The 27,500-nt window shown below is 38.6% G+C and overlaps 1 protein-coding gene, 1 long non-coding RNA gene and 2 pseudogenes across 2 annotated transcripts; all 4 read left to right on the top strand.

The window, feature by feature from the left end:
• The first annotated feature begins 8,108 nt into the window (after positions 1-8,108).
• LOC140926424 (uncharacterized) lies at positions 8,109-8,964 on the top strand (annotated as a pseudogene).
• A 2,740-nt stretch (positions 8,965-11,704) lies between these two features.
• On the top strand, positions 11,705-20,159 carry LOC140927203 (uncharacterized). The gene is made up of 3 exons (XR_012164543.1): positions 11,705-12,504; positions 15,015-15,265; positions 19,880-20,159. It is a non-coding gene; the product is annotated as an uncharacterized lncRNA (long non-coding RNA).
• A 458-nt stretch (positions 20,160-20,617) lies between these two features.
• LOC140929030 (uncharacterized) lies at positions 20,618-24,914 on the top strand. The gene is made up of 4 exons (XM_073378850.1): positions 20,618-20,769; positions 21,693-22,019; positions 22,885-22,984; positions 23,412-24,914. The coding sequence occupies exons 1-4, from the start codon at positions 20,721-20,723 to the stop codon at positions 23,479-23,481; spliced, it is 546 nt and encodes a 181-aa protein (XP_073234951.1). The 5' UTR covers positions 20,618-20,720; the 3' UTR covers positions 23,482-24,914.
• Positions 24,915-26,104: 1,190 nt separating this feature from the next.
• On the top strand, positions 26,105-26,798 carry LOC140926423 (uncharacterized; annotated as a pseudogene).
• The last annotated feature ends 702 nt before the right edge of the window (positions 26,799-27,500 follow it).

Here is a 27,500-nt window from a genome sequence, read left to right as displayed (position 1 = left end):
AATAAACACGACGCTCTCTAAGCAAGAGAGCTCAAAAGAACCTTTTATGTTATCGCGGCTAAAGCCATTAAATCCTTGTTCACGGCTTTAACCCATTTATTCGTCTCTATAAACAAAATTGCTTTTTACGGGCTTTAGTTAGTAACTGTTAGATAAGTAAATATAAGATGAAGCTTATTCTTTATCTAAGTGTCAAAGCTGTAAAAAAGCAAAGTCATTTTACGAGGATTTTGTCCCAAACAAATTAAATCCCCTAGATACGTTGTGCAGATGTTCATGCTACTTCTAATACAAAAAAAGTTAATCAGTCGCAGCGTAAATAGAGAACTTAATGCAAAAATAGCCTTGTCTTGTGATTGGTCCAATTCAACAATTCTAAACCAATTATTTAAATAATTTCACGAACAGGGAAGGATTAATTAAAGGGTGATTGATCGAATATCGACTGATCACAGAGAGGCCTTCACTAACACCTTCGTTTGGAAGAAGCCGAAGATGAGACACTGTCCTCATCTACAGCCTGGCGTGTAAGCTGCTTACAAGTCCTCTTTGAACGTCATCTTTTTGTCAGACAAGACTCTATCGTCTTTTAAAGGTATTCTTCTAGAAGCATTTTCTTGCGTTGTAAGTAGAACGTCATCTTAAAGGAAGTCAAATACCCCCTGTGGGAAAAAAAATGATGAGCCACTTAATCGATTCGGGCTGCTTTCAGGTTGAAATTGTTGGTTATTGTTCTCTAAGGTCCTGTGTTATTTGTTCGGAGGTCAGAAACATCCTGTCTCAAGAATCCGGGACGAAGCACTGAAAACTCAGTGCTGTGGAAAAGAGGTAACCTGCATTATATTTGGCAGGATACTTTAATTTATGAGAGAAATACTTGGCATGCGTTATTACAATGTCGTCGACGCACTTGGCTCACAGAAAAGAGCCAACACGTACAGACTCGTTCTCTTCTATTTTACCCTAAGATACCCGTTTTTTGAGGGGAGCGAGAAAACTCAAACAAACTGTCAGTACTTTTGTATTATCTCTTTCTTTTTCTGCTTCGTCTTTTTAGCTTCTTTTTATGTCCTTTCCTTCCTTTTCGATCTCCTATGAGGCTCGCGCGCTTCTCGCGAGAGAGACCCTTACCGCCGCTACTCTTACGCTTCGCCAGACCGATTTTGACAGAAAATACCGACTTGTCATGATATGTGTAGTGGTTACTTTAGATCACTTTTGAAAATGTATGTTGACTAGCAAACGAAATGTCAAGTTTATATAAAAATGTGAAAGCCCACAATGTGACCGCTGTTTGTGTTTTATTTCTGATTAAACTACGATAGCCCAAGAACAAAAGTCTTTAAAATACCGACTATTTTTGCAGTCTAACCTAATAGCTGAGCGCATGGTACAGTGGGCTCAGTTATGACCATCGGTTTATCAAAAAAAAGGAATGCTTGCACTCGAAGAAAAAGCAGTTTGACAAGAGAGAACAAAACTGATTAGTCCACTGAGTTTTGCGCTGTGGCAGCCTCAAAGGCTAGACGTGATTCAGGCAGAGCCTGCTTTTCTCTTCATCGATCGAGAAGACAAAAGGAAGCTCTCCTTGTATGCTGCGCACGATTAAGCGTTCAAATTAATGGATATTTTCTTTTTTTTCCTCCTCTACTTCCAACAGGTATTCACGAGCAACAAGGAAATACGGAAGAAGAAAAGAGAAGGACAACAACAGAATTCAAGATGTATATAACATCCGAGTGTATCGCCTGGCATGCTGTATCCGTAACGGAGTCAGTTATCATCGTATCTGTCAACCTTCTTACAATCATTGTCTTTATAAGGAACAAAAACCTTCGCAAAAGAAGCACGTGCTTGGTTATAAACTTGACCGTAGTCGACATGTTGGTTGGTGTACTTTTCGGGGTTCCTCAATTCCCTTTTTTACCTTGTAACGTATTTGTAGATTTCGTATTTTGGTATCGTTGACAGCACCTGTGCTCTTGCCAGTATATTATTGTATGTGTCTATTCGTTATCTGTGTTTGTTACACTTGTATCTCAATCAAATTTTTTTGTGGAGCGCATCCTCAGCACCATGTTGGAGCCAACAGACAAAGAAAACTGACTGTGACATTGCTCATAATGACTATTGTATCTTTATTTATGTTGCTACCATTTGTTCTCGGTCTTTTCCTTTTTGTGACTCACAAAAGGTCAGGTTTATTTCGTTCTCCTTTTTATATGAGTGCCACGTTTTTTTTGTCTGGTGCAAATTCTTTTGTAAATCCCATTCTATATACTTTAAGAATTCCAGAGTTTAAAAAAGCTCTGATCTCATTATTTAGACGTCAAAGAAATGAAAATTTTGTAATCCCACTTCAACATTAATATTACTAAAACATACGGTGTCAAATCGGTGGGGACCCTTTCGAACGTTATGAGGAAGGGTGTGTAAGATTTTTGTATTCTTGTACGCGTTTAATAATATGATTACAACATTCTCACCTCTTGCTTTGTATTCTTGTTTGGTTATTTTTTAGATTAGCGCATAGATTCTACACGTTCCATTTTAACGCCTTACCGCTTCGCTTAAGGGTTACTTACGAGACCGCTCTTGTAAAATAGAAAATCTTATACGCCCTTCCTCTGTCATTAATTAAGATTAATGCTTGTTTCGCAAAAGTGAGTCTATAAGCTAAGGCGAGTGACAAAAATACTTCTTAGAGGCTAGCCAATTATGCGTTATACACGATGCGGATTAAATATTACATTTCTCAAAAGTGATAATTAGTGTACGACAAATAACTAGACATTATGGCAGACATAATGTAATTTATGGCAAGGAATGATACTCACATAACTCGCTCGGTCAGGCTGTACCAGGTACTGCAAATCTAGCCAATGAGGTTATAGGGCGGTGTCAGGGTTAAGTAAGTATATCGAGGTATTTTCCCAGTAATTCTTCCTTCTCTCCCTCGTCATCAACTCGGTCAAATTAATCTCGAGCAAAACTTTTCTCTCCTCCTTCTCTTTCACCTGCCTGCGGGTTATTATTGTTCACGGTATTTCCTATTTCTTCTTTTTTCATTTTCTTATTCAGTTGTGTAGTTTGTGGAGGATTTTTGTCGCCCCATTTTTTATTCAGTAGGTTAATCGGTTTACATATATCGATGTGTTGTGATTCCGTTAGCTTTGATTTCATTAAACCTACGTAACGTACGTAACCGGAAATGCAAGCAGAGCTCGCGCAGAGTTGGGCCTTGTTTTGAACACATGCCTTGATATAAATAACATTTTTCTTTGAGACAAACAGGACAATGATGCATTTGAGGGTAAAAGTATACCTGGATTTTTGAAAACCGGGTTAGCAAAAACATCATCTCCTTTTACTACTTGGCAATTTAAAACAATAAGAAATCATCCAAAACCCGATTAATTAACAGTTAATGAATGAGGCTGAGTATCTTATGAAGAATTATGGAGATCGAGGAGGGTGTTATCCGTCGAGGCCGTAGGCCGAGGCGGATAACACCCTCCGAGATCTCCGTAATTCTTCATATGATACGAAAGCCGAATTCAATAACTGTTTTATTATTCATTCAAAATAATTCCTAGTTTAAAAACATAGCTAAAACATGCTTACCTCCATCGATCCATCGATGTTCAGTTCATCTTCGATAGTGTACGTTTAGGTTTGTCCAGCTCCACAAATATTCTCCAAATAGCAGATGGCGCCCTTCGGGTTGTCTTCTTGTTGCTCTTGCCACGTTTTTAGTTATTTTTTTCGCCTAGTTCTTACTCTTGAAACCAGTGAAATGTCCGCCATTTTTTCAAGTTCACAACCAAAACAACTCAACCTCGTCCCCAGGTCTTCTCGGTTAACGGTGCCTTAACCTGCGAAAACGCTGCATTTTTGACGTCATTTCCTCGTTAAAGTTAAATTTCTTCCAAATTTGGTCATCAATAATTGGTTATGGTGAATTAAACGTGTGCTTTTAGCCAATCAGAATCGGGGAAATACTTTGAATGAATAATAAAAGCCTTTATCTGACGCCGGGCAGTGAGTTAATGGTCCCTAGAAGCATTCCAAAGAGTCCAAATATAAAATGATGCAAATTTTAGAACTTTTTATTCAGTAATTTGACTCCGTGAAGTTTTTAAACGGTGTCATTTCAGTCTAGAAATTTTTAAGTTGATTGAACTGCAGCCAGAAAGTGTTTGGTTAAGGCCTACATAACAACTTAAGTAGTTAGCAAAACATTACTTTTTGGCAGTCCGATAAACGACAAGATTTCGCATGGTTAAAGGTTTCTGTATTCTTCGCAGTGTAACACGGATTATGGTTAAAGCGTATGATTGCAGCTCTACAACAGGAACATGTATCTTTGGTGATGCAGCAACGTAATATAAATATAGATTTCAGAGTTTTATTTGGAGATACTTTTATTGTGCCTTTCTTGGGTGCAGCCTTGATAAAGTTGACAGCGAAATGTGCAGCCCGGGGTGGGGAAATTTGGTTGCAAAAAAAATAAACAAATAAACAATCCAGCTTCGAATAACAGGAATCTTGATAGCAGCTTCATTTCATTTTGTGGCAGCAGTGGAAGAACACCTGCCCAATAGTAAACAAGACACTACGGAGCGTACGCTTCGGCCGAGTGGTTGAGCAACTGATTAATTGTAAATGCCGAGGAATAGTAAGAAATGAAATATGGTAAGAGTGAGGTGTTAATTTGTGAAATCATGGGATTTGTCAGGACAACATCCAAGAGACCTACTTGCCAAAACTAGCATTTTGAGATATTGTCTCTGAGATATTAGCCCAGTTATGCTCTGATGACTCCATACAAATCCTTCTAAATTGACTTGGTTCTAAACGCTTAGACCTAAGTCAAGTATGAGGTTACTGGCGGTGAATGACAAGTCTAACAAAACAAACAAAAACAGCATAGCAGTCTCATGTACTGATTAAAGATATGTAAGGCATGGGTAAGGAGTCAATTACGTTGAGCTAAAACTCAAGTTCGAGTTCGAATGTTTTGAGATTATTCACTGACTATCAGCACGCAGGGATGTCGGATTAACACAAGGAAGTTTAATACCAAAGGAACATAGCCTTTACAGAGCTTTAAAACACAGCATCTGCCAACACAAACTTGACTTGAACTTAATTTAAACTAAACAGGCTCTGCCAATAATAACAAACTCTCACTTGAACTTCAGATATCTTGCGGCTTCCGCCAACTTGTAAACGCAGAACTTGAAGATCGACCTTCGTCACACTTGACTAAACACAGCAGTCAAGCTCGTGGGAAAAAACTAAGTTCGTCAAAAGAACTCGCTTGGAACTTGTACACCGTTTGACATAAGGTTCTAGAAAATACTAAACAGGCGAATAGTAGTAGCTTTTCGACATATTTTATGATTTCAATAACTGATGAAGTCCGCAATAAGAGCCTGCTTTAAACTGGCAAAACCAAGCAAAAAACGCAGCCATCGATGAATCCCTTCGCGACACTCTCCTTGACGAAAAACAAATAGACAATGTAGTTTTGAAAAATAGAAGAAAGAACCTTTACAGCAGTCGGCACGTAGTCTGTCGGCGAACAAATTTCCATGAGATGCTGGATAAACGCATGGATTCACTTTTCAAACTTTTGACCAAGGGTGGGGCAGAGACTAGGTTGCTTTTGGAGCGTGTCCAATAGCGTGATCAACCAAAAAGCAAACTAAGCCATCGAAGTTATTTCCGCTAAATCTTGTCGTCAGTCGAGCACAAGAAACATCAATCTAAATTTTGCACAAGAGCTTTGGTTGCTCCTAAAATGGTTAATTTTGAGCTAAACCAAAACGCAAGGCACACGACTGTCATTCCCTTCCCTACCCTACTGGGGTTATTACGCCAACCCTCAGAGTCTGTACGGACGGTCATTCGGGCGTACGCTGAAGTCATAACCAAATTTTCTCGGATCCATAGGTTCCCAATTTTCCTTTATTAGCTATGGGGCTTCGCGCGCGCGGACGCTCGCTTCGCTGTTACTAATTTATAGTATGACTTCGCGTTTGTGCCGCTGCTAAAACTCTCTTAAAACAAGCAACGTATACAGCTATTTCGAGAACGGTTGTCGGAAAAAATGTGCACGCTACAATCCCGAAAGATAATATTGGATATGATCAATACACTGTTCCTGACGACTGTAGCTGTCGAACCTACTTTTATTGCTTTCCTTTAGCACTCGCAAACGTATGTCCGTGGCCTCTAGTGCCATTTTTTCAAATGTCTTTGAAGAACAGAGCACCCAAAACTACCCACAATACCTTTCGGGATTGTCGCGTGCACTTTTTCCGACAACCTTTCTCGAAATAGCAGGCTTTTGAGGCTCCTGATCGTCTTTCGTGACCTCAATAAACACGACGCTCTCGAAAGCAAGAGAGCACTAAAGGACCTTTTATGTTATCGTAGCTAAGGCCAATAAATTATTTTTCACGGCTTTAACCCATTTATTTGTCTCTATATGCAAAATTGCTTTTTACGGGCTTTTGTTATTAACTGTTAGATAAGTAAATATAAGATGAAGCTTATTCTTTATCTAAGTGTCAAAGCTGTAAAAAAAGCAAAGTCATCTTACAAGGATTTTGTCCCAAACAAATTAAATCTCCTAGATACGTTGTGCAGATGTTCATGCTACTTCTAATAAAAAAATTTAAAGTACAAAAAAGTTAATCAGTCGCTGCGTAAATAGAGAACTTCATACAAAAATAGCCTTGTCTTGTGATTGGTCCAATTCAACAATTCTAAACCAAATATTCAAATAATTTCACGAACAGGGAAGGATTATTTAAAGGGTGAAGATTAAAGATTATAATACAGCCTGGCGTGTAAGCTGCTTACAAGTCCTCTTTGAACATCATCTTTTTGTGAGACAAGCCTCCATCGTCTTTTAAAGGTATCCTTCTAGAAGCATTTCCTTGCGTTGTAAGTAGAACGTCATCCTAAAGGAAGTCAAATAGAGCATACACACACAAACATAAACTTTTTATGAATTGCCTTTTTGTTGCTAGAATCCCCTCTGTCGAAAAAATAATGATGAACCACTTAATCGATTCGGGCTGCTTTCAGGTTGAAATTGTTGGTTATTGTTCTCTAAGGTCCTGTGTCATTTGTTCGGAGGTCAGAAACATCCTGTCTCAAGAATCCGGGACGAAGCACTGAAAACTCAGTGCTGTGGAAAAGAGGTAACCTGCATTATATTTGGCAGGATACTTTAATTTATGAGAGAAATACTTGGCATGCGTAATTACAATGTCGTCGACGCACTTGGCTCACAGAAAAGAGCCAACACGTACAGACTCGTTCTCTTCTATTTTACCCTAAGATACCCGTATTTTGAGGGAAGCGAGAAAACTCAAACAAACTGTCAGTACTTTTGTATTATCTCTTTCTTTTTCTGCTTCGTCTTTTAGCTTCTTTTTATGTCCTTTCCTTCCTTTTCGATCTCCTATGAGGCTCGCGCGCTTCTCGCGAGAGAGACCCTTACCGCCGCTACTCTTACGCTTCGCCAGACCGATTTTGACAGAAAATACCGACTTGTCATGATATGTGTAGTGGTCACTTTAGATCACTTTTGAAAATGTATGTTGAGTAGCATACGAAACGTCAAGTTTATGTAAAAATGTGAAAGCTCAAAATGTGACCGCAGTTTGTGTTTTATTTCTGATTAAACTACGATAGCCCAAGAACAAACGTCTTTAAAACACCGACTATTTTTTGCAGTCTAACCTCACAGCCGAGCGCTTGGTACATTGGGCTCAGTTATGACCACCGGTTTATCAAGAAAAGGAATGCTTGTACTCGAAAAAAACCAGTTTGACAAGAGGGAACAAAACTGATTAGTGTACTGAGTTTGCGCTGTGGCAGCCTTAAAGGCTTAACGTGATTCAGGCAGTGCCTGCTTTTCGGCTTCATCGATCAAGAAGACAAAAGGTAGCTCTCCTTGTATGCTGCGCACGATTAAGCGTTCAAGATTAATGGACAGCTTTTTTTTCCCCTCTACTTCCAACAGGTATTAACGAAAAATCAAGGAAATACGGAAGAAGAAAAGAGAAAAGACAACAACAGATTTCAAGATGTATATAACATCCGAGTGTATCGCTTGGTTTGCTGTATTCGTAACGGAGTCAGTTATCATAGTATATCTGTCAACCTTCTTACAATCATTGTTTTTATGAGGAACAGAAACCTTCTCAAAAGAAGCACGTGCTTGGTTATAAACTTGACCGTAGTCGACATGTTGGTTGGTGTACTTTTCGGGGTACCTATATTTCCTTTTTTACCTTGTAACCTATTTGTAGATGAAACGGTAGTAATTTTCACAAATCTTGTTCTTATGTTTTTACTTCTCGCCTCCGTGACAAATATTGCTGTGATCTCTTTAGAGCGGATGCATGCGACATTTCGTCCAATCAGGCATCGCGTCATCAAAAAATGGGTCTACGGGGTAACAATAGTCGGTGCCTGGGTTCTGGCTTTTATTGTAAACTTGGCTCACCTTGTGGTACCCTGGACGGCCTCTGTGCTCTGGCCAGTATACTATTGTATGTGTCTATTTGTTATCTGTGTTTGTTAAACTAGCATCTCAATCAAATTTTTCTGTGGAGCGCATCCTCAGCACTATGGTGGAGCCAATAGACAAAGAAAACTGACTGTGACATTGCTCATAATGACTATTGTATCTTTATTTATGTTGCTACCATTTGTTCTCTATCTTTTCTCTGTTTTCACTGGCAATAGGTCAGGTTTATGTCCTTCCCGTTTGTATGGAAGTGCTTCTTTTGTTTTGTGTGGTGCAAATTCTTTTGTAAATCCCATTCTATATACTTTAAGAATTCCAGAGTTTAAAAAAGCTCTGATCTCATTATTTAGACGTCAACGCAATGAAATTGTTGCCATTCCACTTCAACGTTACTAAAACATACGTTGTCTAATCGGTGGCGACCCTTTGGAACGTTATGAGGGAGGGTGTGCAAGATTTTTGTATCCTTGTACGCGTTTAATAATATGATTACAACATTCTCACCTCTTGCTTTGTATTCTAGCTTGTTTATTTTTTAGATTAGCCGCATAGATTCTACAAGTTCCATTTTAACGCTTTACTGCTTCGCTCAAGGGTTAAGCACCGGATCGCTCTTGAAAAATAGAAAATCTTATACCCCTTCCTCTGTCATTAAGCTTAATATTTGTTGCGCAAAAGTGAGTCTATAAGCTGAGGCGCGCGACAAAAAAATACTTCTTATAGGCTAGCCAATTATGCGTAATATACTATTTGGATTAGATATTTCTCGTTTGTGATAATTAGTGAGGGACAAATAAAACATTTTTCTTTGAGACAAAAAGGACAATGATGCATTTGCTATAGAGGACAAATAGAGACAAATATATTATTTTTGAGGATAAAAGACTATCTCAATTGAATAAATGCCCGAACTTCTTGCTAATAAACTTAAAAAAGCTCCCACTGAATCCATATATTGCCAATTGGTACTTGAACTTTTTAAAGGATACAAAACAAGGGGTATCTTACAACAACTTTGAGTGCAACTGGAAACCGGTTAACAATGAGACCACTCAAGGTAGCGTTAGCGGTCGTTACCTTTTCAAAATCTTTCTCAATGACCTTAAAATCACTTTAGGTAATCATGACGCGCTACTTAGTACGCTGATGATTCGACAAATATTGCTCCTGTATGGAATAAGGTAGCCTACTCCCATCTGTAAGAGTCACAGTTTTTAGATTGGACGAATACAAATGAAATGTCTTGCAATCCAAGCAAATATAAAGAGTTGACGATCAAAAAGAGAGGCAACCGCGATCTCTTTTCAGCTAATGGGATGATACCAAGCTGTGAAGAAGTAGAGATTTTGTAGGTCACCTTCCAATACGACAGCAGATTTTCCGTGCACGTGAAGAAAATTCTTACTAAAGCTAACAAATCCCTACATATCCTTAGAACGCTGCGCAAAGAGGGGTACAATCAGTCAGAAATAGACCTCTTTCATACAATAGTTCTACCTAATATAAATTACGCATTATCTGTCTACGCCGCTTCTGACGCCGATCTTACACCTGTACAATGTTTCTTAGACCGCTGTTTTAAAAATAAATATACGTCTAAGCATGTATTAAGTGTTTATGATTTCTTAGAGGGACAAGACCGTACAATTTTCAGCAAAGTTTCTAATGCTAAAGGACATCAACTTTTATCTATTATGCCTCTCCTGGCCTCGTGTTAAACCGTCCAGTTACAATCTTAGGAAAGAAACTTGTTTCAAACCTAAGATTAACACTAGGCGTTTTAAAAACTCTTTTGTTAACCGTATAGTTTTAAAGTATGAATATTAATTAGCTATGTAATATACTAGATTTTTTAACTTTTACTTTTTACTTTCTTAAAATTTCTTACACTTGCTGGTAACAATATATATATATTTTTATCTTTTGATGGATAAAGACTATTATTTCATTATTATTATTATTATTATTATTATTATTATTACAACCTACTACTTAAGAAAAGGTATGTATTGTTATCTTTTGATGAATAAAGACTTTATTATTAATAGTGGGTTGTAATAATAATGAAATAATAATACTTAAAAGTATAAAGAATTTCATTCGTTTTAAACTAGTACCTACCTAAACATGCAGACTTACGGTGTCTTGACAAAAGAATAAAAGCTTTACGCACCTTTTATTTTTGGCATTAGCCATTTTTTCCTAAGCATCTACTTAACATAAGAGGCGAACTAGGAGTCTTATACTTGCACTATTTGCATTTGAAAACGCTAGCTAAAACCACGCAATGACTACATTTTAGTTTAGGACCAAAGACGAGACCAGTCTAAAGTGATTATTAGCCATTACAACTTGCTAGTCAAGAACTACAATAAAAACATTCAATCTTAACTAGTAATTGCCTGAAAATGCTACGTGATTCTTTTGTTTTGTTTTGAAAAGTAGACATTTTAGCATGCCCGCATATATCAAGACGTTTCCCGCGCATTTTATTCATGAGTCATTAATTAATTTTTTGCTGCCCACTTTAGCAGCCCCCAAAAAGGGTATCATTCTGCTGGGACACCACTACTTGATTGACGTCGCAGAAAAACCCAAACTCCAAAGACGTTTATGACATCGCAGGTCGCGTGTTATCCGAAACAGCTGTAAGCCATTTATTCGTCTCTAAATAAGCAAAATTGCTTCGTGCGGGCCTTTTTGTTGTTAAATCATGTAAATAAAGATAAGATGACGCTAATTAGATGTCTAAGTGTCAAAGCTGTAAATGAGGCAAAGTCATTCGAAGAGGATTTTTTTCAAAATAAGTTAAATTCCTTAGAAACAAGGGGCATAGCATCCAAATACGCACACACACACAAACTGCAGTCAAAGAGTATAATAGCTACGTAAGATGTTGTATGCGATTATTAACTCTCACAGTGGATTTGCTTTACTAATAAATATTGTTTTACTTTCTTACGAAAATTGAAGTGTTTTACATGTTCAAGTTGAACAGATAATTCCTGGCACTATTTAACAGCCATGGTCGATGCAGTTCGTTTGCCAGCATTTAATAGCCATAATTAAATGTTCTTTATAGAAATTGGCCTTCGAAGCGTATTTTGTATTGTATGAATGAACATCACAGGCATAGTGAAAGTCCTGATCAAAAATATCTGGCAATTGCTTTTTACAGCTGAAATCTAGAAAAAAAAAAAATTTTATTCCCTGAAATGATTTTTATCATTAATGATCGGGATGATTGATAAATCTTGCGCATCATATTGGTGTTTTTACCCCTCTGAAGGGTAGACATCTCGTCCTCTGCTTGTAACCTCCTGGATGGCGTCACTGTTTTACATTTTTTCCGTAAACATTGCGCGTTACCGATAACAGCAGAGATGTAAATTAAAGAACTAATTAATGCATTTTCCTTCGTATTTATTTAATGAAAAAATGTCCTGCGGAAATTGCAGGAAATGGTATTTCTGAGCCCCTAAATTTAAAAAAAAACAATTTTGGAGGAGCATGCCCCCTTCGGAGGTCCACCCTTTCTTTCCTAGCTTACACCTTCAAAACCTCAAGCTACGCCCATGGAAACGTGCAGATGTTCATGCTGCTTCTAATGAAAAAATAAATGTACAAATATGAAGGATAATCAGTCGCAGTTTAAGTAGAGTAGTGATGCAAATAAAACCCTGCCGTGTGATTGGTCCAATTCAACAATTCTCAACCAAATATTCAAACAATTTCACGTAGAGGGAAGGATTCTTTAGAGGGTGATTGATCGAATATCGACTGATCAACCTAAGTCTTTCAGAGCGGCCTTCACTAGCACCTTCTTTTGAAAGAAGCGGAATATTATACAATGTCCCCATCTAAAGCCCAGTGCAACGGTAAGCTGCAAACAAGTCCTCTTTGATTGACGTCATCTTTTTCTGGGAAGAGCCTCCATCTTCTTTTTAAAGGTATTCTTCTAGAAGTATTTCCTTGCGTTGTAAGTAGCACATTATCCTATAGGAAGTAATAAAGAGCATACACACATGAACATAAACTTTGTATGAGTTAACATCCCCCCTGTCGAAAAAAATGTGACCCTCCAGAGTTTTTTGATGCTGAAGGTGAAAGCTCGTTCACGACACGCTTCCCCTTTAAAAACAAAAGAAACACGTCGCCTTAGCAGGCCAGCCAACTTGCCTCATTATCAGTTTCTTTTGTTTCAGAGGACACGCTTGAGGCAATTAAGCGTGAGCCGTGAAGTAGAACAAAAGAGCCTATTAAAGTTTTTAAACAACAGCTGCGTTCGAAGTAGTGAAGTAGCACAATTGCGCTTTCAGCATGCGCAAAAGCACGCCATGTCATTTGTCTAAAGCTATACAGTGCTGCTCAGAGTCTCAACTCTTGAATTACGATTTGAGTTAAGATTTTTGAAAATTCATCAGTCGAAAGGATTTCGAGAGAACAATTTATTTCTTCGCATGTACAGAAATTCACACCGCTCGTCATTGCTTTCATGTTCGTGCACCTCTCATCTTACACTTTGACGAGTAAAAGTTTCACTTTTAGCCGAACTAAAAAAGGGAAATGACTAACGACAGGTTGCTTATCTGAATTTTGCCCAATTGTGTCTGTGTAGTTTTGTATGAATGACATCTTGTCAATTATAAAATATGTTTGTTTTTGGTGCATAACTTGCACTATTTACAATTTGAAACCTATTGACTCTTCTACACGCATTGCAACATTTTACTAATTATAAACAGGGACTTTCTATAAACCAAAACACGCAGAAAAAAAAGCATGATAACCATAGGTTTCTCCAAGACTATTTCATCGCAGGTCATTTTCCGACGAGATACCGTAAAATTCCGAAAGTAAGCCCCTCCATGTATAAGCCCCCCAAACCGGTAACGCAAAAAACGCGCCGTTAAATCGCCCCTCCAAATATAAGTCCCCCGGGGGCTTGTACTTGGATAATTGTCCTCAAATACAAAGTAAAACAAAGCAAAAACAGTAAATTTACTTCCAACTATAAGGCTAGCCCGACTGATTTTGAAACACAAAATTCTCTCCGTAGGTAAGCCCCTCCGAAAATAAGCCCCTCCAAAAATAAGCCCCTCAAAAAGGTCTTTGAAAAATATAAGTCCCGGGGCTTATTTTCAGAATTTTACGGTATTTAACTTGACTGTAGCGGAAGTCAAACAGAACAGACTGAACAGACATGTACATCTACATTTATTAATTGACAATGCTTTCGCATCAAGTCAGTATAAGACAAGGGCTTGTTTGTTAACCTTTTACCAGCGACCAAACGTTTTTGTTTTCGTTTCAAAAGTGCCGAACAACGCAGGGAAATTAGCTTCGTCACGTGCTGATTCGCTTCTTGTAATTTCGGGCGAAAAGTTATATCAGTTTACCGAATTATTCTAGCTCACAGAATCAGTGATCTATGGTAATGGCTCTATGTATCCATGGAGCAAAGTGTTATGGTATTTGTGTTCCCAAGTAATTCCCTGGTTTTACATTTCGCATCACCTAGTGCGCATAACAATGCGACTTAAAAGGTCGACGGTGGTTTTCACCTGTCGCCTTAAAAGAGGTAAAAAAGCCCCTTTTGAAGTCCAAATGCTTTTAATGGCGGTTTTGATAACTCTACCCTGCCCAAAGGTGTTTGTCTTAAAACTCGCCACAGTGACGCAAAATGATTATTTGAAGCCGAAATTGTCCCTCTGTTGTCATTTTGCGCTGAAACGAAACGATGACCCCCCTTTTTTATTTGTACTTTGTACTCACTATGGCTACACAAAAGATATATTTTAAGGGGAAAAAGAATCTGGATAGTAGGAGTCGTGTTTTTTTTAGATATGAATGACGCCAATTTCTGGGCCGTTAACAAAACCCGGATAGGATTGCTCGGATCGGATCGGACTGGCAATTCGCCTTAAATTCAAAGTTACACTGAAAGTGATTGCTTGTTGGTTGTTGTACGACTGCGAAGGACTCGGCTAAAGTAGAAAGGAGTAAAAAGACTTCTTGTTGTGGCATTTGGAGAGGTCATTCGCCTATTGAAAACAAGTGGTCGCTATAGCTATCGTACCTTGCTCATTCCCGCGATTTTCTTAAACGTCTCCTCTGAAAAGAAGCATTCAATTCAGGCTCAGTGAAAAACAAGACCAATTCCGAAGAGAGTAGAGATGGAAAGAAACACAAAATCAGCGCAATGAGAGATACTTAAATCTCTCCCCGCCATCTTCGATTTGGGCGATGTCACGTGACCAAGTCTCTTTTTGGAAATTGTAATCGTAGGAAGTTATGCAACAGAAAATTTCCCAGTGCAGTTCAGGTGAAAATAATTCTTTGCGATGATTTTCAAGCTGCTGGTGAATTTTAAGCCTGGTGATACATGAGAAATGATTTTTTATATTAGTAGGTAAACATTCAATGAGAGAGGACATAAATATTTCGTTTCCAATTACAGGTTGTGGTTTTGCACTTTATTCAACCCTTTTTCCTGTGGAGTTAAAGTAAAAACAAGAACGATAAGCTCGATAGCAACATATGAATGAGCTCAACTGATGCTGTCATAGAACTTCAAGGTTTACGTGGAAACGTCTATCGATCTACCATGCGGAAAGTCTTACTATCTGTTTTTGGCCTCCTCATCAACATGGTCTGCGTTTCTAGCAACATTATTTACGACTCCATTTTCTGGGATCCTCAGAATCATTTGTAAGTAGAGATTTGTAGTGTGTATTCAAGTAAATATGCTGCGACGGTTTATACTGTCTGTCTCATTTATTATAAACCCGACGTGAGTATTGCCCAAGCTCTAATTCATAGGTTTCCTCCCGAACAGAACTAATTCTCAACTCTGTATTAAAGCATGTTTGCTTTGATCTTCAACCATTTTAATTTTTCTCGAACGGAAAGTTCATTCCGTGCTCTTCACTTAAAGGTTTCAAGTTTATTGATTCCATAAGTTCCTACAAAAGTGGCTTTTGTCAAGCTAAATAAAAGGATTTTAGATATTCGATATTTACAAAAATAGAAGTAACTGACAAGAATAATCCATGTCTAAACCCGTTCACTTTGGGGCAAGCTAAAGCATACAAAATTCTTTCAAAATCTATCATGAAGAGCGAAGTGAAGTCTCGAACTTTAACAGCGAAGGTTGTGCACCCAAAATTAATAGAGATCCTGCGATGTTTTATTAACCTCAATCTTCAATAGATTTTTCCAATCAACCAAGGTTAAATCAAATTTAATCTGAAATCAAATCTGACCTTTAACATATATAACAAATTTTTATGGAAGCTGGTGCGACTTATGTGCAGATATATTGAGATGTGCGTTTGTAATCCTGTAAAGAATCCAGTCTGAAGGCAAAAAAAAGAGCTCCTGTAAAATAATACAGCTGTAAACAGGTTTTGCCTTAAAAGCCTACAGGAGCAAAAAAGCATTATTACATTATTTAACAGGAGCTGAAACAGAGCTAGAGCTTGTCCTGAGTAGTCTGCTATGTTGAAACCTAACCGTTTTGGTGGATAGGTGAGGATGGTTTAGGGATAGTCTATGACGTCACCCATTGTTATAACCTAGAGAAAAAGTGCGTTCCTCCACACTAATTAAGTGCCTTCCTCCATATACTGTAGAATGAAGTGGATAGGTTTACTAATGAGCGTCCCTCTACTACAATAGGCACAATAGGCTTGTTCTGGCTTGTCCGTTACACGCTTGGAAATTTTTAGCTCAATTTCGGCCACGAAAAGTGTCCCCGTCTCCCCAGTCCTCTTCTTTGAAATTCTGCGCGGCCATATCGCCAGCCCGCCAAGAGCGAAAATCGGTCAGGCTTCATCGCCATGTGAGAGAGAACTGGTACTAATAAACAATGTTTTGACGAGCGAGATAAAAGCTGCGAAGAAGGAGCTTTTTATCGGTACCTTGCATGCCTTGTCTTCTAATATTTTGAGACTAGCTTTATGACGGCGAAGAAAGAGTTTCTTGCGAGGTTCTTGAGAGAAAAGTCTGGCTGAAGTAAGCTTTGGAAAAGGTTTTATATCTGCTGTTTGGTGCCCATATCTCAAAAACGGAAACGAGGAAAACATGAAGAGGGTATTTATCTTTTGTTTTGATGCTTTAGTTGCTTAAGTTTGGAGCTTACACACATGAATTTTTTTTACAAAAAATACCATTTTTAGGTCAATTAGGTTCACATCACGCTTGTTAATGGATGAACAAACAGGTTTTGGATGACTTGCGAGAAGCAAGAAAATCACTCCTCCGCTCCGATGTTATCCTATTCCCAGTAAAGCGATTTCTACTTCGTGAATTGTCAAGACAAAATGCTGACCTTCGTGGCAGATAATAATAAACAGCGAGGACTTCTGTTCGTTGAAAAGTGGGAAGTTACAATAATACATCATGTCATCGTCAAACAACACCAGTTCAGCCACGTTCAAGTGTATTTGAGGTCTTTTCTTTGACATTAAAACACCCCCACCAAACAAGAAACGTGTCGCTTCAAACTTCTTAATGAAGGTAAGTTAAAGTTATCGAAGCGAGGTTCTTAAAGAAGGCATTTTGAAACGTAGTTGTTACTAAAGAGATCGATAATTAGGACGACAATCGATATACAGAACAGAGCTCCTGCTCTAAATGACATAATGTCTACTGAGCTGAAATATTACTGTATGAATAATTTAACTTGTGTCCATTTTATTTATTGGTTTGAAATTGCAATTCCTAATGTTTTCACGCCTCTTCAATGCCGTTATAATCAGCCGTAGTTCGTCTGGCTTCACGTCGCCATCTTGAATTTGTCTTTGTTAGGAACCAGGCTTCGCACGGTCCCGAACAAAGTTGGCCCGAATTGAAGTAAAAATTTCCAAGCGTGTTAAGTAACTTGGGCCCAGATTTCAGACCCTCTATAAAAGGAAAATAGGAATAAGAGAAGCGATCTCCTAGCAACGCGAGAAACGGCTTTCTATACCTTAGTTAGCGCTAAAACTAAGATATATAAACAAAACACATGCAGAAAGTGAAGTTGAAAAGTCTTTATTTCAATTTAGTTTACGTCGTCTTATTTAGCGCTAAAACTCGGATATATAAATAAAACACACGTACATATACACAAAGTGGAGCTGAAAACTCTCTATTTCAATTTTGTCTGACTATTACAGAACCGTTATCTCCTATCTATCGCGAGGAAATGAAAAACTATTTAAGTCTCAGCGTTTCACGGGCCGTTAGTCAGGTAATTATGCGAGTCCACAAGCCCAACGTTGCATACAAATTAGCTCTGCAGTAAAAAACCCAAGGGAGCATCTTGACGTATTACACCTTTTGCTGTTCATTACGAGAAAATACGCATTCATTTGCGTGAAAAGGCGAACATTTGCGCGTACATCAGATTCAATAACGATTTTTGCTTTTTAATCAACATTCAATAACATTTTTGGGCATTCATTTGCGTCACTCGACATACAAAAGAGAAAAGTGTACTTTCATTAACGCCAACATTCAAGTCATCAACATTATTTTGAAAACCGTTAGGGACAATAGACAAACATTTCAGTGCAAACGCTATTCATTAACATTTTTATGACACCGTTTGCAATTCAATAGCATTCCTGGACAGCTTTAGAATGGCTAAGACAAACATTAATGTGCTTGTGCAATCAATTGAGCGTTCTTTACATTTAATATAAAAAAATATGTTTTCAATTAAACAATACCAATTCCCCCAAAAAGGTGGCCTGGATTTGTTTGAAGAATCACGCCGTACTTTACCACTGTGTGTTCGTCGACGGCTGCGGCTATACATTTACCCTAGACGGCCAGAAGTCATGGTGGGGCGCGACAGGGAGTGGAGGGCGTACCGCCAAGTGTGCGGCCAACGAGGACGAAACTTGACTTTGACCATGGCAATATTACCTATCAAATGTTTTTCTCGGGAGCTGCTGGAGTACATAAAATGAATACCGTGTCGGTTTTTCGGTGACTTCCTGGCACGGGCGAGGAAAATAGGGATTTCGATAAGTCGGTGGTCTTTGCGTATGACGGGGTGCCAGCCACCTAGATTTGGCCATTCCCGCTCCATACGTACACAGCTTATGCTTTCCCCCTCGACATCGTTGAAAGGATTTAAGTTGTCTGAAAGCGACACCAGAGGCCGACATCTCGAGTCCGGAAAATTTAAAGACGTATAACAGGAATGAGGGCAAAGCCCTAGCAATCCCACAAGCGGAGTTCGGAAACAACAACTGCAGTGCTTGAAGCTCTGCAAAGAAACATGACGTTGTGACCGCAGCTAAATGTGCTAAGGGGTACCATTTCATGCAAACCTACCTCCCAAAATGTTTAAATAGCGAGGTTTTTGAGGGATATACATTTAACGGACTGAAATTCAGGCCAAATTTGTTTGAATTTCTATTGTTTAATTGAAAATCGATTTTTGTATATTAAATGTAAAGAACACTCAATTGATTGTACAAGCACATTAATGTTTGTCTTATCCACCCTAAGGTTGTCCAGGAATGCTATTGAATTGCAAACAGTGTCATAAAAATGTTAATGAACAGTGTTTGCAATTTAATGTGTGTCAGTTGTCCCTATTGACTTTCAGGATGGTGTTAATGACTTTGATGCTGGCGTTAATGGAAGTACATTTCTCTCTTTTGTATGCCCAATGACGCATATGAATGCCCAAAAGTGTTATTGAATGTTGATTAAAATGGAAAAATCGTAATTGAATCTGATTTATGCGCAAATGTTCGTATTTTCGCGCTAATGAATGTATCTTCGCACTATTGGTCGCCGTTTCACGCAAATGATTGTGTATTTTCTCGTAATGAACAGCAAAAGGTGTATTATAAAAACACACCCCCAAAAAACAATTAATAAGTTAACAAGGATCAATTGAAACACGCGACTAATAATTGCTAGCAATAAAACAAGACACGTTTCTTAAGACAAGAAATCAACTTTATGACCCTTAATTAAAATAATTTCAATTTAATTCATATATTAAAGATTCTATTAAAATAGTCAAAGAAGGCTAGCCATCCTTTTTTTACACTGCGCTCAATGTTTTACTTACCCCTCTCCCTTTTCGTTTTTATTTCCCACCTCCTCCTCCACAATTTTATTATTTTCCCTCCTCAATCTTGTTTTCCCTCCACCACCACCACCGCCACATTTCTATTGTTTTCCGAGTTTCCCTCCACCACCACCACTACCGCCACATACTGCAGCGATACTGCGATACCGCACCGTATTGCAGATTATTAGTAATACATCTACATGTTAACACAAAACTGATTTTTCACTTCAATCTTTCCATAGATTCAGAGACAAGAGCCAAAGTTGTAGCACAGGATACATGACTCTTAAAGTCCGACTGCAATCTAAAGTCTTCTTCATATGTCCAAACACAGCCACTGTATTACAAAAATCTTTAACAGCACGTCAATCTGCAACCATGTATGAAAACCTTTGGATTGCTTATGACAAAAGTGTGTTTGACCAATGTAATACATCATTAAGCAATACTAGCAAACTTTTATTCAGATGCGATGATCCAACAGCATTGAAATATTTTCCTGTGGTATTTGCCGAATTTACAGCCGACCCAAGGTCAATTTTACAGGACTGAGGGACCCAAATTATGGGCTGAAGTTTGGAGGGGAGGAAGAAGTGTTATTTTAGTGGTAAGTGATGAAGCGTCGCATTTACCTTAAAGTTTCCAAAGTGGTGACTCCCTGAGAGTTAAACGAACCAAGTTCTGTTTCTCTGTATCACATAAAAAAATAATGCATGATCAGTGATGTTGAGTTTTATGTACTCATCATGTAAAATTTTGATGCCCAGTCCAACACCATTTGAGCCCCAGTCCAAACACCAATGATTTTACTGTAGTATTTGTGTGGAAATACTTCTTATTATTAGTTACTTCTGGGCCTCTTTTTCTATAAGATTGCTCTCTTGAGTAACTTACTAACTAGGTTTTATTACGCTACAAGTCTATTACATAAAAGGATATTCTTCAAAATCATCTCCATGTCAAGTCAACAATTGTTTTCTGTTTCCTTATTGTTTATCTATTGTAGGGACATCGGATGGCACACAGACACACCTCAATGACCCTAGTGAAGGTCACTGCAATGACACAAAAAACGGAGTATTCATGAAAATTGAAGTCTATGTCTGCAAAAAAAGTAATCTAACTTATACAGGTAATGTTCAATTACTACAGTGTAATTAAAAGAAGTGTTGAAGTACAGTGCACACATACTGTGCACGTACATGCCATGTTAACTACATGTAAAAAGCTTTGAAGAAAAAACTTCAAGGTGAAGTTCATGCCCCAGTAACTGCTTTTGAAGCTAGTTTAACTGTTTTGTGGTCACAGTCTGGCTTTAGACTGCCAAAACGTCCCATAATGCCATTTAATGTTTGTGCACTTTGCAGCCTTTTGTTACAGATTTAAAATATCAGCCTCTGAAGTTTGGGCATGTGTAGAAAGCAAAATTCTGGGAGAGTTTTTGTGTTGAAAAGTGACACAGCAGTCTCGACTTTTACCTTTTGCTTTCTCTCCTTCCCTCTTCTTTCCGCTTCTTTGCCCATTTTCTTGTTATTTGCTGGGCATTTACTAGGCTTTCTCATTCTGATGGAACACTTCAATGAAAAGCGTTTAGGATTATAGGATTTGGCGGAAGGAAGTGCGGGTGGGTAATGGAACAAGATTTTTGTTAGAATTTTTGGGTCAACTTTTCATGGTGTTTGAACTTTTCTGCTGTCTACTTGATTGAATTGTGCTCATTCCGGCATGGTCTGAAGGATCTTTTCCTCCTGCACAAATAAGAAGACAAAGTTTTCCTCGACCGTTAAGACTGATGGTGTAACAAGTGGTGTAACCCTCGTTGGTCTGCACGGACGGTTAGACATGCGTTTGAGGGGCGAATGGGTTAAGAAGGTTGTCCGGAGGGTCATGGGTTTTTTTCCGATGTTAGTAATCTATCTTACTGAGAGTCAAGTAAAGGGACGAAAAAAGGCAGGGACCATCTATAGGTGTCTGTTTTATTGAGGTGTCCATCTTAAGAAGTGTCCGTTAAGAGAGAGTCGACTGTAAATAAACTCTTTAAAACAATTTTTCCAGATGAAGACTGTCCAGAAGAAGATGTGGGTGTCCTGAAATGTCGTGATAATCCAACTCCAACAGCAGCCCTTCCTACAACAGTTCTGCCAACAACAACAACTTCATCATCATCATCATTCATGTCATCAACAATACCACCAACCAGAATCACTACTCAGGCACCTTTTACACAAGCTGCACACACATCTACAGCCAGTACAGTGGAAGTTAGCAGCGTAAGTGAACAAAACTCAGTCACAGAATCGACAAACACAACATCCACAGAGCTAGCCAGCAATTGTCAGCCACAGTCTGCTCTGCAAAGGGGTGATGACCGCATGGAGACAGGTATGAAAATCAACAAGTGTTGTTATAGTAGTTTGTTGATTCTTATTTTCACAGACTTTTTTACTTTTGTATAAATAACGATCCCAGTCGCCGTGTGTGTTTTTTAGCATTATTTCTGTACAGTTCTATAAATTGGTGTCTAACAGTTTCTTGGTTGTTTAAAAGAACGTTTTCCTTTTGAAGCCCTCGTACAAGTTGTTTTTTTCAATGTTTAAAAGCCTCGTGCATCAACAACCAAACTTTTCTTTGTACATACATGTAACACTTCCATGTGAACTGCATAAGTCTTCATAATTATCACAACTACTGCACGGGTTGTCGAAACGTAAGTCCCTGCCAAAATCAACAGTCCTACTCAGCACTACTGTACGTCCACCCGGACGATCATACTCAACCTACTTATGAAATGACTCCTGGGTTCAAACTTTTCACAGTATGTTATATTTTCCAAAAGGCAGTCAACATGCCTCAGATGGCTTCTTTTTATCTTAACGTAGTAGTTTACCTACTTTATTTTTCATCGTCGCCAGCCTTCTAAAAATGTCCAACTATTTTCTCAAGCTTTGCACAACAAAAACAGCTGTGCTGGCGGCTTTGTTTGCCGTCCTTCCTCCAATAATTTTTTTACTTAACGGACGATCAAGGCGTTGGACTCGTATTCCGACGGTCCGCTCCGGCCACCAGCTGGATTTGTTCTCGGTTTTTCCGAGATCAATTTTTCGGCAGATCTTCGGCCACGCGTAATTTGTAAATAGCCAACTGGTTTCACAAACAGCCATTATGTTGAATGAGTAATATCAGGGATGATGACACCCACAGGTTTTACAGTTCTTAATAACTATTCAAAATTATTTTCCACCAACAGAGTTAAAATATTGGAGGACTTGCGGAATTGTCGCCCTGGTTTTGCTTTTTATATGTTTCCTGGTGATTATAGCTCTAATCATCCGTCCCTTCTCGTGCAGGTAGGTTCTTATTCACGTTAATCTTGTTTCAAAACTACATTCTCAAACTCATTAATAATTTATAAAGAAAATACAAAAGAAATAAATGTTTAATGAGCGTTTGGAAATCAGAAGAAAAACTGGTCATTTTTGCATCCTCAATTTCTCCTTCTAAAATCAGTTTGTTTGAGAAGTAATATCAAGCATTCGACAGAGTGTTTCATCACCTGATGAACCACTTCGAAGTTCGTCTTAAATACTCCGCTGCGCGTCGTATTTTCAACTCTCTTCTCGGTGTTTCATCTGATATTTTCATCTTGATATTATTACTTAACTAGCTTGCAGTTTGTATATAAGCGGCGTGATAGCGAGTGACCCCTAAGCTAAACTGCAGACAACCCCTTTTAGTCGGTCAAAAGTAAAGTAAAGTAAAACTTTATTTCAACAGGCTGGCCCAATCACCTCAAAGCGACGGTCTCCATGGGTGCCCTGCGCCGGAGTCGGAGTCAGAATTGTAAGCGGAGTCGTAAGAGCCCCTATGGTCTTGTGAAAATAGAAAATCGGAGTCATTAAGCGCGGTTATAAGCGCGACGGAATCGGAGCCGGAAGAATCGGAAAGTTTCCATTTCCTTCCAACTCCGCTTACGATCCCGTCGTTTATTTAGTGAATACCAGATTGTCGGAGTCGGAAGCAGAAGCAGAAGGATAAAGTAATCTCAAACACTTTTTCACGTTTTGTGAGTGGTTTAGGTCTTCTGCTTCTGAGAACCAGCCTTAATACTGTGTCTTGTAGTGTACTTATGAATGTTCGAAAAATTTAGTAAAACGATATGGTCAAAAAAAAAAGGTTGGAACAAATGAATTATTGGACAGAGAAAAACAAGTTCATCCCTGTGGTAATAGGTCTGCAAGAAAGAATCGGCCGATGACTTGGAGCTACTTAGCGGGACTGAAGAGAGCGGAAGACCATGGAAGAAAATTGGCGAGAAACGAGACAAAAAGGCACTTTCCTTTTCCACTCGCCTTCTTCCCCTTTTCCTAATTCGTTCGCATGTAACATGTTCACCCACACGCTACCATAGCCTAGAAACTACTTTTCGTTAAGAATTTCAAATTACATTTTAAAAGCCGAAACACAATAAAGGCAGACGAGAGATGTTACGATTTCAGGTAGTACCGTTCGCAATTTCTGAAACCTTTGGTTTTAATTTTTCCATGAAAGTCTACGCACGTGATAATCCATACACAAATGGCGAATTTTTGGTTGGCTTTAAGAGGAAAAAAAAAAACAAAAACAGTGAAATCCGATGAGCGTAGCATTAATCGAAGGTAAGATCTTGAATTTGATGTTTCTTGAGAGTTTAATTTGGCGGTACCCATTGAGAATTGGTTACGAGTAACTTATAATCAGAGAAAAAAACACTCTCAAACTCGCTTCAGTCCTATTTTTCCGCCATATTGTAAAAGTGTAGCTAAATGTTTTGGGAAGTGGGTGGAAGTCGTGGGTCGTGGGTGTGGGTAAATGTCGTGGGTAAACAAAGTATAGAAAAACATGAGAGAAAAACATGGTACCGCGAGACTGACCGGACGCTTCAGCTGGCGCTGCGCTTTCTCGCATATGTGTATTTGCTGTTAGGCTAGTTAAGATTGTTTCTTTTTTCATCGTTGACTAATGGGAGACAGAGTGAAAGCGTTAAGAAGAGAAAACGGTTATTTAAAGAGACAACTGAATGATCTGAAGAAGTTTATCACTAGTCTCTAGTCATTGTTGTCAATTTTAGTTTCTTTAGTTCTCTTGTTACTTTTAGCTGTATTTAGTTGTATTCATTTCCCGTAAACATGACCCGCCTAGATTAGTTTAGCTACCAGCGGGCATGTTATTGTACTTTTACCTCAAAACACAATAAAATAAAATGTATGTAAAAGGTATGAAAATGTAAAGTAAAGTAATTGAAAAAAATAAATAGAAAATAGTTGTAAAATATTTATGAAACGAAAATCTCCTCCTCTTGATTGCCCTTTTCACGGATTCTTCTTCGTCCTCTTCCTGATATTTCCTTAGCCACTTGGGACTTGGGTGCCCTTTCATAACGTCACTGTATTCATCATACCTGAAAACGTTAACTTAAGAGAGGCGACTCCTTAATCGGCGCGCGCGATGCTGGAGATTTTTTCAAGCTGAGCGGCCAAAAGATTTCTTGGGGGCGTGAAGGGCTCACAAATTTTTGGACTTCTTGGGGTTGTAACGTTTCCTTTAAAGGCATATTTCTGAAATTGATACAAGCAACTATATTTGATTCCAGCAATATTTTGGATTAAGCGTTTCTATGGTTACCAGTCACGTGACCCTCTAGTGGCCAATTAAAAAATCAAAACTCCCAAACGTTTCTCCTTCAAAAGTACGTAACCTGAAAATGTGATACTTTGTAGAAATACAGTGCATACAAAATTTAAGAACTTGTCCGATTTGAATCCTCAAATTTCATTTTTGTGACGTCACAACTGATGACGTCACATAATGGGGTTTTTAGGTCATGCGCAGTACTAATCTAAAAAATGGAGAATTTGAAACAATGACTTGATGAAAATACAATAGTAAAAGTCTCAACTCATTATCTTCTATAGTTTAAGAGATATTGGTAACATTCAAAACATATTTTAAAAAATAGTTTGGACAAATTTGAGGCCGATTTTCGCACTGTTTTTCCCAGTGCAGAAACCCACTTTGCTTGACTTTTCCACAGAATTTCTCTCTCCAATCACAACCGAAGCTATCACCTAGTTGCTTGTTGTGTTTAGTCACTCTTTGTCCTTAAATTTGCAAGGTTTCATGGAATATAACTGAGGACTAAATCCGCTACGGCTCAAATAAGAGTAGTAAACGAGTTTCCTCGTAGTCGGCATTAGAAGCCATTATTGGTAACGTCATCCAGAAATGGTTCTGAACCGGAATGACATTGTATCCCTTGGCACCGTGCATGCCAAAAAGGAAACCGCTTTAGATGGACATATGAATGTGAGGAAGCCTTCCTGGAAATTAAGCGGAAACTGGCGAATGCCTTCATCATTGCTTTCCCCCAGATGGGCGTACCGTTCACCCTGGACAATAGCGACCTTTAGCAATGAAGACGAGAACGAGGACGAGGACTGGTATGACCGATTGGGGCCTGGAACGAGAACGTCGTCCACGGCGGTATTTCGGCGGGAAACAAAAACATTTAGCAAACCGGTTACGGTACGTGGACGAGTCTCTTCCTACAGTGAAAGTCACCAGGGAAAATGTCTTTCAAAGAATTTCGTGACCTCCTTGTACTACTCTACGGTGATGAAATTATTTCCGATGAAGAGTTTTTGCTACTTTACGATAGTTTCATCTCAAAGAATCCAGATTTTCCCCATGAAAAACTATCAACGGTTTGATTTGGATTCTATGAACTCCGCGGAGTGCAAAGCGGAGTTTCGTGTCGAGAAACACGATCTCCCTCGCCTTGTTGCAGCCCTCCAACTACCACCGGTGTTTAAATGCGAGCAGAGGAGTATTTGAGAGGATATGGAAGGCCTATGCATACTCCTCAAACGAGTTGCCTACCCATGCAGACTCAGTGATCTGATTCCGCGATTTGGCCCACCGGTTTCTGTTATGAGCCTGATCTCAAATGATGTCATCGACTATATTTATGGCGTTCATGGGTACCGTATAACACAATGGAATCGAGATCTTCTGAATCCTGGGGCTTTGCAGCGTTATGGAGAAGCTATATCAGGAAAAGGAGGCCCCCTTGACAACTGTTTCGGTTTAGTGGATGGAACAGACGGACCCATCTCAAGACTTTGACAAAACTATACACAGGCTGTATACAGACCATGGACGGTTGCCTTGCTGATATACCAACAATGCTGAAACAATAAAAAACACTGAGAAGATTAAAATAAGCGTTTTTTTAAAAAACTGTGTAGCGTACTCGAAGTTTGTTAAATTGACACATTGACGTTTCATTGATGGTTGGGCAATTTTCACTGGTTTTCAACGGTTAATCAAGATTAACACTAGAGGTAAATAAAATCAACGTGAGTTACTGTTTGTTACTTCACTTACGGTTACAAACGTCAAAATCGTGAAAACATGATTAAAACCGTCGGTAACATCCTGTTGTAAATCGTTCTTATCATCATCATCAACAAAAACAACAACAACAGCTTTATTCCACATGAAAAAGTTTACATGTAATAAATTAAAGTAAAATGAAAAGGCAAAAGGAACTATTTCACACAAACCGCAGTTAGCTTAAGCTAGAAAGAAATAAGAAATACTAGCCGTAGTAATAATTTTACAAAGAGAACAAAATTTGATACCCTGCCTAATTACTTGCTAAGAATAGTTATACTTACTAAATTCGTTACATCTATTTTGAAAAGCCTGGGTGTTATCTCAGCGAATTCGAGCGACTTCACGTTACGGCGTATGAACATTCAAGGGGGAAAACTAACTCTGCAACTCGCTTGGCTAGCAAGACTGGAACTCGTCAGTGTTCAACGG

The sequence above is a fragment of the Porites lutea genome, chromosome 2, assembly GCF_958299795.1.
Source record: "Porites lutea chromosome 2, jaPorLute2.1, whole genome shotgun sequence".
Taxonomy (NCBI): domain Eukaryota; kingdom Metazoa; phylum Cnidaria; class Anthozoa; order Scleractinia; family Poritidae; genus Porites; species Porites lutea.
This window is presented reverse-complemented; position numbering and strand designations above follow the sequence as displayed.